Genomic DNA, 18315 nt, shown 5'->3' with positions numbered 1-18315 from the left:
ATTATATCATTTACAACTATGTTTTTAAGTGACAATGGAATGGATTTTATAACCCAATTAAATTTACTTTTAGAACATTGGACATTAAATTTTTGGCAAAAATCTTGATGTCCTAAAACATGTCCTTCCTCATCTACAAAATGGGCAATTGCCCAAACACCTTTTGATAACCAATCTTGAATAAAAATAGATTTTCTGTTCGGAAGTCCTTTTGTTCCTCTCAACCAGGCCAAGGAAGAGGGCCAACACCAGTGGTTGTGGTGTTTTGCTGCCCTCTGCTGATCTGTTTTGTCTTTAGGAGTGTTTGTTGAAATTTTACCCACATGCAGTTCTGTCAAACTCTTTCATTTAAATCTACAAAAATAGTTACTGAAAGTCAGAAAATATTTTATCAACTGAACGAGGAGTCAAACATTAAAACTGAAAGCTTTTATTTGTACTAACTGTCTACACAGAACAGATTTTGTATACAAAAATCAGAGGAAACATTTAGATGTAAACATGCTGGAAGAAATCCACGGCAGACCCGGGTGTACCTTCATGCTTTTTAGCATCCTTTATTATCTCGGTCATGGTTGCTATACACACTCTGCTGCAGCTCTGCCTCTGCCAGCCATACACATCAACAAACAACTCCAAACACAGGACTCTACACAGATTTTAAGCTGGCGAGGCGTGATGCAATGGTGCACAGGTGCCCCCGCACACATTCCTTTCAATTTTGCTGCTCTATAGTAGATGTTTCGACCCCAATTCTCTCATAATTACACCAGGCCTTTTAAACTGTTAAAAAAAACAACTTAATTTGTAATGATGGTCTGGGCAGTCACAGATTTAGCTCAGAATCAATATAGACTAAATAAAATAATTGACTAATATTATCCCGGATTACAACTGAAACAATTCAATAGTTTTAGATATAAATCTTCTCAGCTTTTAAGATTAGGATGACTTATTTTCTCTTTACTAAAAACTGTGTTTTGTGCTGGATCAGGTGCTGGGGTCAGTTACTAAGTAGGGTAAGTGCTGGTGGATGGTGCGATCTAGTGGTTTACAGCAAAAAACAAAAAGGAGGCGAGTCGTTGAAGGTTAAAATGGTTTGTTTGCTCTGGTTTTCATTATATGATACTTGGTCAGTTCTAAGACAAAAAGCTTTTAATTGAAAGCAGTTATGAATAAAACCCATTCTGATCCCTGAATTCTGGCGAACATGAGGCAAGTAATGATTTCAGCTGACCAGTCTTCATGAACTATTCTAATTTTGATGAAACTGAGCTGCTATGAACTGAAACTGCATCAGCTATCAAATGTAATTGTCAGAGTTCAAATGTTATATTATCTCTGTTATACGTGACCTCAGTGTGTGGGTCCAGTCATCATTTATGTTATGTTATGTGTGTTTTTATGTTAGCATCTTTAACCTGCTTTCTCACTTCTCTGATTTGTTCTCACTGCTGAACAAATCAGAGAAGGCGGAGCTTGGTGTTTAACAGCTGGTGTCAGGGTCTATTTCTCCCGATCTGCACCTGCATACCTATTTTATATTTCTGTTGCATTTAAAGCTTCATTTAGGTTGAGTTGGGATTCAGCGGCACTTCTGTTTTGGTTTTAACGTACACTGAACAAAAATATAAACGCAACACCTTTGTTACTGCTCCCATTCCCCATGGGATGGACGTAGAGACCTAAAATTCATTCCAGATACACAATATAACCATCCCTCCCAAACAGTGGTCACAAATCAGTCCAAATGTGTGGTAGTGGGCACATCTGCTATATTGAGATAATCCATCCCACCTCACAGGTGTGCCACATCAGGATGCTGATCTGACATCATGAGTAGTGCACAGGTGTACCTCAGACTGCCCACAACAAAAGGCCACCCTGGAATGTGCAGTTTTTTGCGCTATTGGGGGTCTGGGGACCCAGAACCGGTCAGTATCTGGTGTGACCACCATTTGCCTCATGCAGTGCAACACATCGTCGCATGGAGTCTATCAGATTGTCAATTGTGGCCTGTGGAATGTTGGTCCACTCCACTTCAATGGCTGTGCGAGGTTGTTGGATATTCGTGGGAACTGGTACACGCTGTCGTATACGCCGGTCAAGCACATCCCGAACATGCTCAATGGGTGACATGTCCGGTGAGTATGCTGGCCATGCAAGAACTGGGACATTCTCAGCTGCCATCTGCCCTGAACAATGTGAACCATGATTCATCCGTGAAGCGCACACCTCTCCAACGTGCCAGACGCCATCGAATGTGAGCATTTGCCCACACAAGTCTGTTACGGCGACGAGCTGGAGTCAGGTCAAGACCCCGATGAGGACGACGGGCATGCAGTTGAGCGTCCCTGAGATGGTTTCTGACAGTTTGTGCAGAAATTGTTTGGTTGTGCAAACCAATTGTTCCAGCAGCTGTCTGGGTGGCTGGTCTCAGACGATCTTGGAGGTGAACCTGCTGGATGTGGAGGTCCTGGGCTGGTGTGGTTACACGAGGTCTGCGGTTGTGAGGCCGGTTGGATGTGCTGCCATATTCTCTGAAACGCCTGTGGAGACGGCTTATGGTTGAGAAATGAACATTCAATGCACGGGCGACAGATCTGGTTGACATTCCTGCTGTCAGCATGCCAATTGCACGCTCCCTCATTGCTTGTGGCATCTGTGGCATTTTGCTGTGAGACAAAACTGCACATTCCAGGGTGGCCTTTTGTTGTGGGCAGTCTGAGGTACACCTGTGCACTACTCATGATGTCAGATCAGCATCCTGATGTGGCACACCTGTGAGGTGGGATGGATTATCTCAATATAGCAGATGTGCCCACTACCACACATTTGGACTGATTTGTGACCACTGTTTGGGAGGGATGGTTATATTGTGTATCTGGAATGAATTTTAGGTCTCTACGTCCATCCCATGGGGAATGGGAGCAGTAACAAAGGTGTTGCGTTTATATTTTTGTTCAGTGTAGTTTACCAGAACTAGTTTCAGGGACAACCCTGAATCAGACAGCCTATCATGTGTTTGGTTCATGCTCTTCTTCCTCCTCTGTTTCTTTTAGCTGGGCTCTCATCTCTTTTTCGCTTGTTAAGGGCAGCAGCGTTGTGCCATCTTGTGTGTTGGATGTCTTTAAACCATAAATTTAGAAACCATAACAATCTCTATTTGACCTTTAACCTCGGATCTGACCTGAAGGAAATCTGCAATGCCAGAAAATAAAGTTACATTTCTTTAAACCATATTAAAATATCCCACACAAAGTATTTTTCATATTCTATCACACGATTGATGCTTTTCCTCTTTTTGTGCCTTTTTTTTACCTTTACTGTTACAAAAAAGTTAACAGACATCCATACAGAGAAAATGGTTCAAAGGGCACTGACACAGCAAAACAACACGGCAAGTAGAGCAGATTAACTTAGACTGAAGATCGTAGGGTTATGTACAGGAATACCTGTGTGTATGAGAAACAATATAGACTGAGAAGAGGAAAAAAAACACCATCCAGATTAATCAGATGTCACGGCCAGAGGCCAGTGTGGGAAACGGACTCTAAGGCAGGCAGCACATCGGAGACGCAGGAACCAAAAGTGACAAAGCTTTATTTAGAGTGGGTGCAATAGATGGAAACAGCGAACAAAGGTAAGAGGTGCTTAAAGTGCATACCATAACCTAGAATAGCTCAAAGTTATCAAGGAATAATAATAATCAAGGAATGTGGCGGCTCCGTCCGGGGGTGGAAACGCCGGTCCTGTGGGTCACCTGGACCATGACATCAGGTCAGTGTAACCACAGCGGTGAGTGGTATAAGAGGATGTGATGATTGTGGTGGTTGCATTTCAGTACATTTCAGCTACTACGTCGCTGTAAGAAAGACAAGACAACCCCCCCCCCCCCTAAAAAATCCTATCTGAATCACACTAACAGTAAATATAATATCACTGCATAACAAAGTAAGCAATACATGAAAAAAGGTTTTTATTTCAGGTTTGAAAGAGTATGTTAGTTTTTTAAACAACAAAAAGGACTGGTAGTCATAAGAACTAGTCAATCCTGTAACAACCCAACAAAATCGATGAGAAGGGAGGTGGTATAACACAACCTTAAAAGAAAACAAAAAGAAAAAACCTCTCCATTATATAAAATCAATGTAAATGCATATAAATAAAATAAATTACATTTAATAAGTGATTTTGAAAACAAAACAAAGCAGAAAAAGCCAGTAGAGGTTCAGCAGGGTCAAAAATATTTTTATGTTATTAGGATTTTCCCCTTTGTTACCTCAGACCTAACAACAGAGAGCTGATACAGTGATTCAGCCACCCAGCCATGAGTAGATGTAATATGGTAGACTAATGGGCCTGTATTAATTCATCTCCATATTATTGTGTGAAGTTGCACTGGGGTGTGAGTGTGTGTGTCACATTTCTGGTAAGCCAATGGCTGTAATAGGGTTGGACTAATTAGAGGCAGGTGTAATTGATTGCTCTGATACACTAGCCTACTTGTAGCCCACAGTACAAATACTGCTGTGTTATTTTATCTCTCTGTGCAGGTATGTAATGGGATGAAAGCTGATATGTTTGGGATGGATGGGTTTTGTGCTATGAATTATATAGTGAAGGTGTTATTTTGTCTCTCTGTGAAACTGGCATAGCTGGCTCTGGCCTTGGGACTGTGTTTTTTTTTTACTTGATCCGCAAATGGGACACTGGACTGTTTTATCTTTTATTATTGTGTCAATAAATTACCTTTCAGAATTGTACTGACCATCATCTTTTTGCCCGCGGCTGAGACGGTTGGTCAGACTTAGAATCTTTTTGTGTGTGTTAGTTACATAGATGCCAGATAAATGTGCTGTTGGGATTCTCCCTCTAATACAACCTACCGGTGTTAAGTGTTGCTCTACATTCTCTAGGATGACTTCATTACATCTTCAAGTCTTTAAAATATTATGAAACATTTTCCTCGATAAACCCTGCTCTTAACTCAAACGACGTAGACATCCATGCAGAAGAAAATGTGGCAAAGATCACTGACATAACAAAATACAGCAGATGTGAGTGAAGTTGCCCCCCCCCCCACCTTCAAATCCAACAAAATTGATGTCAAACGCTTGTGCTGGTTTGTGCTGCAAAAATTTTTGTGTGTGCCGCTATCATTTTAAAAATATTAATAAAATAACATCCTGATGCGTGCTTAATCATCCAGGTAAGTAAATCCCAAAAGGTTGATTCTGTTCATCTGGACATTTTCAGTTGGAGAAACATTTCGTCACTCATCCAAGTGACTTCTTCAGTCTCAGCTGACTGTAGGTTTCTCCAACCTTATAAACAGTACATTTGCATAGTGAAGGAAACTAGCACCACTGAATGAACAATGTGCTGGGGGGTTACTTCCATGATTATTAGTATGCAAATTCTTATGACCATTGATCAATGACAACTAATCAAAGCCTATTGATCAATGGCCCTGAGTACCATTCACAGAAAGTGGGGAATGGCTACACAGCATTGTATGATGGCGAAAGATGTACCCTTGGGCCCCCCTTCTCGATTCAGAGATGGCCAGCATCCTGACAGCCCGATGGATGAAGCTGTCTCTCAGTCTGCGTGTTCTGGCCCGGAGGCTCTTCAGTATCCTTCCTGATGGCAGCAAACTGGAAGCACAGTGGTTAGCACTGTTGCCGCACAGCAAGAAGGTCCTGAGTTCAATTCCACCATCAGGCCGGGGTCTTTCTGTGTGGAGTTTGCATGTTCTCCCCGTGTTTGCGTGGGTTCTCTCCGGGTACTCCGGCTTCCTCCCACTGTCCAAAGACATGCAGTTTGTGGGGATAGGTTAATTGGATAATCCACATTGCCACTAGGTGTGAATGTGCGAGTGAATGTGAGTGTGAATGGTTGTCTGTCCCTATGTGTTAGCCCCGCGACAGACTGGCGACCTGTCCAGGGTGTACCCTGCCTCTCGCCCTATGACAACTGGGATAGGCTCCAGCGCCCCCCGCGACCCTGAAAAGGATAAGCGGAAGCGAATGGATGGATGGATTAATTAATGTGGGGGGGCTGGTTGACCTCTGATGACCTCTAGAAGGTTGCCGGTTCGAGCCCCGGCTCGGACAGTCTCGGTTGTTGTGTTCTTGGGCAAGACACTTCACCTACCGCCTACTGGTGATGGCCAGAGGGGCCGATGGCGCGATATGGCAGCCTCGCTTCTGTCTGTCTGCCCCAGGGCAGCTGTGGCTACAACTGTAGCCTCCACCAGTGTGTGAATGTGAGAGTGAATGAATAGTGGAATTGTACAGCGCTTTGAGGACCCAGAAAAGCGCTATATAAATGCAATCCATTATTATTATTAGAAATTTTTATTAATATCTTTAAAATGATAGCAGCACAAACGAAAATTTTTGCAGCACAAACGTTTGATACCACTTCTGTTGGATTTGAAGAAGGTGGGGGGTGGGGGCAACTTCACTCACATACACAGCAGTGGCTTCCACGTGGTCTTTGAGTCAATCGACTACTTTTCTGAAAATAAATGATCAAGCTCTGCATGTGTGTACAGCAAAGACAATATGAGCAACAATACAAACTTTGAGAAACTTCTCACGCTCTCAATACCGTGTTTTCACTGTATTTATTTTTAAAGTTATGATTAAACAAAGAAATAAATGCACAATTTGCGATGATCAACCATTTCCGTTGAAATCGAGTCAATTTGTGACAGTTATTACTTAGAGATAAATTACACAAAAAACTCTTGTTTGCAGGCTTGTTGGAGCCCCTTCTGTCACTGGGGCTCTGGGTAATCAGCCCCAAATTAATTTAAATATTGTAAAATGTCACTAAATGAGCACGAAAGAAAAACAAAGCAAAAAATAAAACAAAAAAAATAATGATCAACTTCCGCCGCGGAAGTACTTCCTGTGGAGGTCTGCCACATTGTCTGCAGCCGCTTTAAAAACATCCGTTATCGTTAAGTTCTTTTCCGTATTTATTGTAGTTTTCACGCTTCGTAAAACGTTTTTATACAGAACATCTACGGTCGTAGCCAAAAACTGCGTATAAAGACGTATTAATATGCTCACGAGCTACTTTTAAGCATCTTGTAATCGTCGTTCCAACACAGTGTGTTTGATTTGATTCGTAGACCCCGAATATGGTGCCGCGCTCCCACAATGCATTGCGGCGTGACGTCAACTCCAAAGCCCTATAAACAGTCCATGAATAGAAACAGTTTGGCAGTGGGCTGGAACATGAACCGAGCGAGGCAGCTTCGGGAATAGACGAGCTTTGCCGCAGTCGAAGAGTCCATCACACCTCCTCCTCCTCCTCCTCCTCCGGAGCTGTCGAAGACTCTCAGTTCCTTGACTGAATCCGGGAGTGTTGGAGTAGACATGGCGCCAGGCCTGTCCACTATTGTTGCGTTGGCTTTGTATGTGGTCCTGTTCCCTTGTGTTTCCGGTAAGTTTGACTGTTTTAATCTGTAAACGGTCGCTGTTCGCATTAGCTATCGAACTGCGTGTTGTCTCAGGCCGCCACGCAGTCTGTGATGTTATCGTCACATCGATATTAGACCGCTGTTTGGGCGATGTCACAGACGGTCGTCGTTAAAGTGCTTGCTTCGGCAAGCGCGTACGCTAAATTGGATACGATACAGAGAAGATTAGCATGGCCCCTGCGCAAGGATGACACGCAAATTCGTTAAAGTTACAGCTCGTGTTTTAAACCTTTTAAAAAGACCGAAAGATTAGTTTGTTACAGCCTCATTTTATTTGTTGAAAGCCATGTGCACGGTAATGGGGGTTTACGTACGGCTGTTTTCTAACGTTTCAGCTCATAGTTACCATCAAGCATAATCTGGTCGCAAAAGCTGCCAGTTAATTAGGTACAGAGCAGGGTACAGCTCGGTTGTAGTATAAGAAACATGTGAAAGATAATTTGGCAGCAGTGGAAACTACATCATCCAAAGTACCCACAAAGTGGAAACAGCGGGGTTTTAAACTGAGGATAAATAAGGGTGTGAAAACGTCTCTGTACAGTGTCGTAGACTTCAACAACACCCAGAGCTACAGCCTCTGAAATGAAACTGAAGGTGAATCAACAGTTTCCCAAAAGTCACCAAGTTGCAGTGCTGAAAAGTGAAATTTCATAACTAATAATTAAACTAATTGATTTATTTGAAATGATTTATTGACGATTGAGCTAATTTTTGCTGCCCCTCTTTCTGCTCTGTTACAGCAGGGGACGACTGCCTGGCCTACACTGGCCAAAGTGTCCAGAAATGCTATTCAGGATATTGCTGTGGGAGCTGCTATAACAGATATTGTTGTTCACGTTATTACAGTCGTTTTAAAGAAGATGACCAAAAAAAGTGGTATGTTTTTCTCCTTCAATCTATTTTCGATGTTGGTTTCATTTTTCCCCCCTTTTCTCTGTGTAATTACAGCCAAGTGTGTGTTTTAGGCCGTTAAGAAACAGGAAGTAAGGTTTTCCTGTGCACGACCACCAGCATAAAGCTGAAGTGTGAGTCAGCTACAGCTTGCACCGAGGCCTTCATTCACATTATCCCTAAGATTAATAGACCATACTCCTCCACATGCCTGCTGTAGCACTGACAGGTTATCTGTTCTTTTTGAAACCACTGAACTACAGTGAATTCAGCTTCTCGTAAAAATATCTCCCAAAGCCCAGAAAAAGGACCTTTTGTATGTTTTCTGCTGGTTTATGAAAGGTGACACACCTGCAAACACAAACTCTGAGGAAAGGGAGGCAGCACCGTGGTTCTACTTGAACTATAGTATCAGGAGTTGTTTTTGTTGTGTAGTGCTTTGAAGGTCTGGAAATTGTAGCGTACTAGTAAATACATGATGGCCTTGTTAATTATTTCATCATACTTTGGGTTTGTGATTAATTCCAGTTTTAAAAAGGTCCTAAAATGGTTAAATTTGACTTGGTGACTTGTAAATGTTTCCTTTTTCTGTTTTGTAGTAAGTTAATGTCATGTAAAGACAATTTTTCATACTAATTTCTTTTTTTCCTTTTCAGCTCCAATAATGTTGATAGCTTCAACAGTGCTAGTTATGAGTATCGTATCGATAATACGTTACCCATGGTGGCTGGTATTGTGGGCTCCATCATTTTTGTACTCATCTTCATCTGCTGCTGCGTCTGCCCCTGCTGTTGCCTGTACAACATGTGCCGCAAACCACGCCGTAAGTTTTACTAATTCTGTCTTTGATTGTTTAAGCCAAGAATGGACAATATATTTTCCCAAGGGCCGCAATAAGGGTCTAATTGTAGCATCTGCTCTTACCAGTAGCAGTTTATGAAGAGTTAATGTGCTGAATTGAGTTCAGCTCATTCAGCTGGTGCATTGTAATGTGAAGACCCTGCAGAAAGGTCAGTGCAGTTGAAAACAGCTGGCAGACACGTGGACGCTCACTGTGTGATGATTACATCAGTCAGACCAGGAAGACTCGGAGATGCAAAAAGTATAACGAGGGCCTTAGATAAATAAATGTAACGGCATTAGTCGCGTTGCACGACTGGTGCTTTTAAATCTTTCTATCACCTTTATATCGAGGACCCATTAGCGCGAGTCATACTGTCGTGTATGCACATTTTCTCTGCAGACTCGGGGAACAAGCTTACACAAGTCACATACCTAAGCTCGTCTACAGCACATCCCAAACCTCATGTGGTCTCTGATTCAAGAAGCTTTTTCATGGCACTGGGAGAATCTTCTACAGTTCAGGGGATTTCTGACACATTGAAGTAATTGTTACTTATTGGCAATTATTGCACGTAAAGTAACCACAACCTTTAGCGGTGACACTTCCTATTTTTAGTATGTAGACAGCGTGTAGGCCCGTGCTGATGCATCTGCAACATGTTGCTGCACTTTTGCAGGTTGTCTGCTCTCGGCCAACAAGCAACACTTTTTAAAAAAACAGTCTGCTGTTGAGCTTCTCACCTACATAGACACGAATGTCTGCTTTTTTTGCCATGTCTTAAAGAAGCCAGACTCTTGGTTTCTAGTGAGTTGGAGGATTTGTCCGTGTAGTTTTTGAAGCAGATCATGAGGGGACTCATTTGAAGACTGTTGGCCCACCCACCACATGACTTTCATTATTGCAAAATGTAGCCTGACGACTAACATCACAGCTGAGGCACAGTGCACCACCTGACCTAATGTTTCAGAATCACTACAGTATACAGAGGCTTTGTGAACCCTTCAGAGCTGTGAAGTTCCTCATTCTCACTTTGTGTTTCTCTGGTTTGTTGTACAAGTTTTGGCTTTTCAGTGATTCTCTTGGTGAGAGTTTACCCCTCAGAACGATGACTCAGCATGTCATTAAAGATAATTGCTGTTTAGAGTTGGTGCCAAACTACGATGCTGCTTTATTTGTTTCTCTTCAGGGGTCATGTCTTTACTTGACTTTTGAATCTGCTTACTTTGAGTACTTTGAGTTTCCCACAAATGGAAACACCAGCTTTAAGTTGCTTAGAGTTAGAGCAGGGCGATATGACCAAAAATATTTATCACGATATACATTTGAAAATTTGTATATCGATATAACTGACACTAGACAAAATACTTTACAACTCCACAACTTTATTAGTGCAAAAAACCCATCAATGTATTTTTACTTGAACAAGCAGCTGTTTTTTAAGTGCATTAAAGCGATATAAAAATTTTTACCGTGCAAATGCAAATTTCTCGCTGACAGTTTAACCAAAAGCCATTTCCAGTGGAAACTGGCCGACATATCCTCAGCATAACCGTGTATAATATCCACAAAACTTAAAAACAGGTTATACACACACAATACGGTAACATTATGTTGAAGCTCAGTACGTATCACTCCGCGAGGCTCCTGCCTACGATAGCCGTAATGCTCCGACAATCCATCAAGCGGTGCGGCTTCGTAGCTCAGCAAAGTCGTACTGAAACATTTGACAGATTTTCGAGTGCCGTGCACATAAAATCGTTTCGAGGTCAGTAAACACAACCAGAGTTCATACATAAGGCACACGGGATTATAAGGGGCTCTGTCGACTTTCAGAAAAATCAAAGGTTTGATTTTAAGTGTGCCGTATTTTCCAAACAACACGGTAATAACGACGGCCCGCTAGCATGCGCTACCAAAAATAGTGCTTTGTTGTGTATCTGACGGACGAAAGCTAAACCAGTTCCACACCAGTGAAGTTGCAGCATTTCTACAAACCAGTTCTGGTTCATCAGTTTCATTCAACAATCCGCTTTCGCTCTCCTCATTCTCCGTCACCGCCATGCTTTTTCCGCCATGTGCGTATGAAAACAAAGGCTCTGCGCATGCGTGTTTTATCCATATTCTATTGCGATATTTCATTTTCTTATCATTGCCCAACATTTTACCGGTATTACCGTGAACAGTATGATATGGCCCAGCCCTACTTGGAGTCACCTGCACAGGTGTTTATGTCTGTTTAACCACAACTCCAGCGTTCCTAAGTGTCTTTATATATTTTTTCCACTCTCAAATCTCACCCAACTACAGCCAGAAATTAACTGATGCTATTAAACCAACTTTGGCATCATCACAACACTTTGCAGAGGACTGTGGTATATCTGGATGTGTTCTCTGTTTGTGTTAGCGATCCCTCAATGGATCGTACTTTGACCCCTCTCCACGGGGTGACCTACTGCCTTATTTTGCTGTTGGCACCACTCTAAACGAGGCTCCTGGATACACCAGATTGTTAGTCAGTATGATCAACACGTTTTTGGGGGAAATACTCACATAGCAAACCAAGAAAAACTTATACTATTAAAGACAGCAAATGGCATTTCCCAGTGTCGTATTAACATAGCGAGACTGTTTGAAGTTGCTTAGGAATTCAGTGCAATGCAGATTTATTGTGATAACCACATAGGTTAAGTGTAGCTTATGTAACATTTATTCTTTTCTCTCACCTCAGAAGTTTGTTTGACTGTTTCTTTATTTTTAGATCACAAATCATTTTTGTGATGTCGTGAAGCTCTCTCTATCATATAAATAGTTGACCCAGGCTAACTACTACTTTCCTCTTCACCTTCTTTGATTTCTCTCATAAAGCATCGTTTTTTGTTTTTTTTTTTTGTTTTTTTTCCTTTTGGATGGATGTTTTTCCAAAGGCGTCTATTTATCTGTCGATAACACATTCACATTGAATGTAAATTCCAGTTTATCCCTTTTCCTCCTGTTCCACTTTTTCCTCACAACAAAGACCGCTGAAAGTAGTTCCTGAAAGCGTCACTGTTTAGTCCAGAAAATGCAGATGAATATTTGACACATTTTTAAACTAAACAGGTTTCTTTTGGGACCTTTTTTCTTTTTTTTAACCCTTGGTATTTGAGTGGGAAGTGTGATGTCACACACTGTGTAGGGAAGATGGAACATTGTGGGCTTTTCATTGGCTTTCTTGAGAGTAATGAAAATATCCCACATCATCAGTCTTGTCCATTAAATATCTGGTGAACTGGCCTTTTTTCTACCTGTAACTCTACTTAATGTGCCTTATTTACTTTCCTCAAAAATACATCAAAATCACAGGCTTAAATATACAGAGGAGGAGGTTGTTGCATTTCTCAGTTAGTGAAGGAGAAACGAGGAGAGAAAGAGGAATCTCCCATATAGGTGAAGAGGGCACCGGCCTTCAATAGGAAAGAGAAAACTTTGACAGATTATTTTGCCAAGAATGCAGCGCTCAACTCTTTATCTGCGGTAGATTATAAACATTGTATTCCACTTTATCCTCCTTAATTCCACAATTCCCTGAAACAGTTCTTTCTACTATCCTGTGTTTTTGAAATCGCTAATGTCCATGGCCACATCTTGATCCGCTTCCCTAAAAAGAATTAAAAAAAAAATTCTGCTCAATAGAGGAAAGCATCTGACTCCACACGTCCATATTTATGTTTACAGAGACGTGCATTCACCATAATGAACGCTCTTCCCAGTTCTTGCACCTCCTGTCAGCTTTGTCAGTCGGCTGGTTAATGTTTTGCTGTTAGGCGACAGTCTTCTGGCGGAGAGGCTAAAATGCAAGTGAGGAACGCAGTCTGGCTTCCTTGGCTGCCTCAGTTCCAGTGGTATGATGGGATCAAATCCAGGAAGTCAGAGCTCCACGCTGTGTGACTCATTGTTTCTATGACAACCACAGACTGGAAAGGAGAAAAAAAAAAAAAAAAAAAGAAGAAGAAAAGAAAGCCATCCTACGTCATTTACAGGAAGTGGTCGTGAAGATGTTGAAGAACATCTTCGTTACACCCCCAGGTGGTTTTTTTTCCCCCTCTTTCTTTCATTTTTACTGAGCTTACACAGCGATGGGTTTACACTCTGAGTGTGACTATGGCAGGGCTGTTTCTTCATTAGGCGAAGCTAGAGAGGATGATCGAGGATGTTTACTTAAGACTGCACCCTTTTCTTGTCTTTCTCTGATTAATATTCAGTTTTCAGTCATTCTTTATAAGAATATTATCCATACATTATGATACACATCGAAGACGTTTTGGATCTTGGCTGTTAATTATTTGGCTAATTACCAGCCAGGATATCCTGTCTTCTGTGTTTAAGCTGTAGTGTTAGAAGATCCATTTGCAGGAATCGAAACTGTAAACTATTTTTGTTTTCTTCTTTCTTTTTTTTTTCTTGACAGCTGGGTTTTTACAGTTGGTTAATTGCAGAAGTTGCGTAGCTCTTGCCTCATATTTGTCCAAGGCAAGTTACTTGTGTGTTTAACTTGGTGGCATGTTCCAAACAAGTTCAGGACATTTGGATCATTTTATTTGTGCTGTTGGTTGGTCTGTAATCCTCTGTTATCTCATATCCTCCTGGATACAAACAGAATAGGAAGTACAAATACCTTTGACTCTACTGGAATCTCTTTTAAGATCGTTTTTCCTGATGTGTTTAAATCTTTCTGCACTGGCAATCACGACAAAGCCAATGTGGATTTAGTACATATGCCTATGGAGTGTGTTATGTGTGTAATAAACATTTATAAGGGTTTATGAGGATGTCTTTTTTTTTTTTTTTTTAAGTGAAACTAGTTTGAATCCTTTTATCTCCATACCTGAATAATTCCTCCTGTAGTTGTACTCCTACACTGCATGTAAAACAGCCAAAGTTTTCTATATTTCTAATCTATTTGTTTGTTTAATTGCAGCTGTGGTAGCGACCACTACCCACACCACAGTGGTCACCACCACCACTCCTCAGCGTTACCCGCAGCAACCAACTGCAGTACCTGGACAATCTCAGTCCTACCAGGGAATGCCCTACCAGCCAGTACCAGTGCAGCCCGGCTATCCAGCTCAGTCTGGTTATCCAGCTCAGTCTGGTTATCCAGCTCAGTCTGGTTATCCAGCTCAGTCTGGTTATCCAGCTCAGTCCATGCCCACATCACCCTACCATGGACAACCATTCACACCAGGACCACCACCATCTTATCAGGATGCAAGTAAGTGTGAATTTTCCTCATCCCTGTAATTAACAAACATTGTGTTGGTCTAGCTTTAAATAGGCTTTGAACACCAAAACAGTGTGTTTGAGGAAATGCTGATTGAAGCTTCTAACTGGGAAAAGGAGCTGCTCTGTCCAAAAATATCTCAAACAAACAAGCATGCCAGTATTTGTTGTGATTTTCACAACACTCTAAAAAAAAAAAAAAGTATAAAGAATTCTTAATCACAAAAATGCAGAAAATGCTAAAATTTTAATTATATCATCATAAATGTTCAAACTTTTTATGCAAATCAAGGATGTTTGAGCAGAAAGCCCTGTTGATTTGAGACTGAATGACTGTAATTTAATTGTAGCCACTTATAAAATGCAGGTTAGATGTTTAGTTTTTATTGTAGAAGAATATTCTGAAGGTGTAGCTTTTTCAAACTGATCTGTGCGAAACAAAGGTTTTCGGATAGAATTAAAGAGTTTTTTAAAGAAATGCTCGACATTATTAACTATTGTGTTTCATTAAATGTTTTCAGATTTAGCAATAATATTTTGCAATTATGCAAAACAGCTGTATTCAATGTAGAGGTGGAAACTGCGGTTGCATAGACGTGGGTCTTTTTGAGGTTTTTCTAAAAAGGGAAATGAAACATTCAAGCTGCAGAGCTGAAGTTGAGGTTGTGTTCATTGTCACGCCAACTTCATTTTTTTGTTTCCAGCTGGCCCTGCCCATCCTCCACAACAGATGCCTTACAGCCAGGCTGCGTTCACACCCGGCCAGCCGGCGTACCCGCTGAAGCCTCCGACCCAGGCGCAGCCCAACGTTCCACCTGCAGGCGCAGACTTCCTAGTCCAGCCTCCATACAACCCAGCTTTTGTTGCACCACCACCCTAGCCTGGATAGTGGACGTCCGTGCTGCAGCACTCTGCTGAAATGAAAGTTTGTTCTTTGAATCAAGAAGAGAAACCTCAGAGTAACTTGGTTCATTGTTGCCTGTATTTGGGAATTTTAGGGCGGTGCTGATTCAGCAGTTCTGTTGAACAGTTACCAAGTGAAAATTATGTTTTTTACTTGCATTGCATGGGCATGCAATATGCATATTCTTTTTTTTCTTTTTTGGGGTCCATCTTTAGTTATTTTGAGAAATGAAACATGAGACCACTGTTTCTCACTGCTTTAAGTACTTTTTTCAGCCTCATTCCTCAGCGTATCCCTCTTGCCTTTACTATCCACCAGCCAAACTACCTGGCCTCTACAGTGACTGCAGTCAGATTCAGTGGTTGATCTTAAGGTGTCTCAGTGTCTGTAGCCATTTTCCCACTGCCATCTGGCAGCTGTTTGCAGGTCGATGAAGTGCTTTGATCCTTTATTCCCTGTATTTTCCTTGTATCACCTTGTAAATAATGTTACATGGGAACAAATTGTAAGTGTGCAGCATTTATCACTGGAGGGTTTATACCTTAAAATTATTTGTGTTATGTGAGTTGACCAGAAGTGTTTCCTGAGCACACAAATTCCACGTAGTTAACAAGTGTTCAGCACACACTCCAGTTCCAATTCACCGAAACACGCCTCGCACACAGGGATGGTTTGCTTTACATTTTGATGTTTACGTACACAGAAGAATTGGCATTAAGATGTTGTTTTCCCGTCATTACTCAGGTTTTATTTGCCCGTCCTACAACCACATTTCCAACCGGGCTGGGATGCTGTGTAAGCTGCAGAAAAATGCTGAATGCTAGCTGTAACGTGTGCGCTAATGTACCAAACATTCAGATGGGCTCGCTCCCTTAAATTGTGATTGGTCAGACAGCAGGAGCGTTTTCCACAGCCCATCTTAAATAAACACGGGCCCAGAAAATCCTGGAATAAGATGAACTCTATATTAATATAGAGTCCAGCAGTGTTGTTGAGCCCATGCAGCATTTTCCAGTATAAAACTGATATTTAATTTGTCCTTTTATGTAAAGAGTTTCCCAGTTTATCAGAATGTTTTTGTGATATTAGGTAAAATACACTGTCTCCAGATGGCTATCGTGATTTGTTGCTCTTAAGAAATTGTTGCTTATTACATTTTACATTGACAAATATTTTAAACTGTTTGCTTGCACGGTCTTTTAAAGAGTGCCGGACCGCTCTCCATTTCCAGCTCTAAGTCGTCTAAATCTTGCCAATGCTCTTTTTGAATCCAATCCTTTGTTATTGCCAGTTAGCTGTTAGTTGTATGTAGCATCCCAACTTTGTTGTAAACGGGGTTGCACATCTAACTGAGCTGAAATGCGCTGGCAGCTTCTGGTTACTTTACCAAAGGAGATTCTTTTCTTTTCAGTTAACCAAACAATAACATGATGAGCGCATGTTAAACACAAACAATTGTGCCTTCCAGCCACATTACCTGCAGAAACATACATGCAATTCCAAATCATTTAAAATATCTTTTTCTACTTATTATGGAGTCTGTTTGCTTTATGTCACCATAAAGGCTTGAATGATGCACAATATTCAGCAGTGTCCTGTTTCCTGAGTCGTGCCATCAAACCTTCTCTCTAATGTTCTCACAACATTAAGTTTCTTTGGTATTGTTTAACTTGTTCTGTGTGTGTGTGTGTGTGTGTGTGTGTTCAAGTGTTGATTGTGGAAAAGAGCCACCACTTCTGCTTTCTGCTGGCTGAAATTACTTGAAGTGACTTTTTTTTTTCTTCTTCTTCTTCTTCTTCTTCTCGTGACTCAGCTGATTCTGGAAAAGTACAGTTACAATTCATGTGACGTCCAGACCTTGACCTTCTCTGACAATGTATCATCCTCCTTTATTTAGACTTTGGCTTAAGTCGAACTCTGCGGCAAACTTTACATTTCAGTGTGCGTCAGTCACACCTCTGCAGCGGCCTTTGGGATCTACTCATGTTTGAGTCCCTGAATGTTAGCTAACGAAAGGGATGCAGTGTCACGTGTTTCTAGTTTTGTTTGTTACATCAGCTGACGAATAGAAAAACACTTGTTGGCTTTCCTTTTTCCTGCTTATATTCGTGTTCTTCCTGTGGTTTCTGTTCTCTGGCCAGTGTTGACTATTTTATTGATGCGTGTGTGGATTACAGTAGATTATGTTGTTTTCAGAGATTTATTCTTGCTCCAGTTCCCCCCTTTCCTTTAAAATCTAATAATTCCACTTTAAGAGTATATGTTGGACTTTCTTTGTGTGTTAATGTCATATTTTTGTGAAAAAGACCTTATTACAAAGTTCAATAAAGTTTATTTTTTATTTTCTTCAGTTGCTGGTTGTTTAATTTTCAGTTTAGTGAATTTGTGTTAATATATTATCGACAGCTATGAAATGGGCGACAGACTCAAACGAAAGAAAATGAACTGACATGTTGGTGAATACGTTTTAAAAATTATAAATAAAATACAAGTTAGTTTGGGGAGTGAAAATAATGACTGCACTAATATTTATGTTTAATGTATAACTTCAAAAGACTTCATATAATGGCATCTAGTCTAATTAATACAGGGTTATTGTTTAGTCTATATTATTTTATCTATTTTAGTATTTCCAGGGGGTTATTTAACACGTAAATAGGAAGGTTTCCACGTAGTAGTCTGAGATGACCTTTGTGGCTGAGCACGTTATCCTGCTGGAAGCAGCAAAAAGATGGGTACACCGTGGTGGTGATTAGATGGGCTGTTGATCACTTACTTGTTTAAAAAAAAAAAAAAAAAAAAGATGAGGAAAGGAGTTGAGTGTCCTCTGCTCTGCATCTGAGCTTATCATGGAAAACAGGCCAAGCAACACAACAGAGTTATGATGTGGATTTAAGGCTTCACCACCAGTCCTTGTTT

General features: G+C 41.0%; 1 protein-coding gene and 1 non-coding gene across 2 annotated transcripts; both read left to right on the top strand.

Annotated features, from left to right (window-relative positions):
• The first annotated feature begins 7028 nt into the window (after positions 1-7028).
• Positions 7029-17746, top strand: LOC146670577 (uncharacterized). The gene is made up of 5 exons (XM_085407592.1): positions 7029-7461; positions 8239-8374; positions 9046-9212; positions 14191-14484; positions 15197-17746. The coding sequence occupies exons 1-5, from the start codon at positions 7395-7397 to the stop codon at positions 15370-15372; spliced, it is 840 nt and encodes a 279-aa protein (XP_085263718.1). The 5' UTR covers positions 7029-7394; the 3' UTR covers positions 15373-17746.
• On the top strand, positions 7613-7722 carry LOC146670578 (U6 spliceosomal RNA). Its single transcript, XR_014911908.1, has one exon. It is a non-coding gene; the product is annotated as a U6 spliceosomal RNA (small nuclear RNA).
• Positions 17747-18315: the final 569 nt, after the last annotated feature.

Source organism: Rhamphochromis longiceps, linkage group LG5 (assembly GCF_057381845.1).
Source record: "Rhamphochromis longiceps isolate RC_006_pf linkage group LG5, R_longiceps_female_GT1.1, whole genome shotgun sequence".
Taxonomy (NCBI): Eukaryota; Metazoa; Chordata; class Actinopteri; order Cichliformes; family Cichlidae; genus Rhamphochromis; species Rhamphochromis longiceps.
This window is presented reverse-complemented; position numbering and strand designations above follow the sequence as displayed.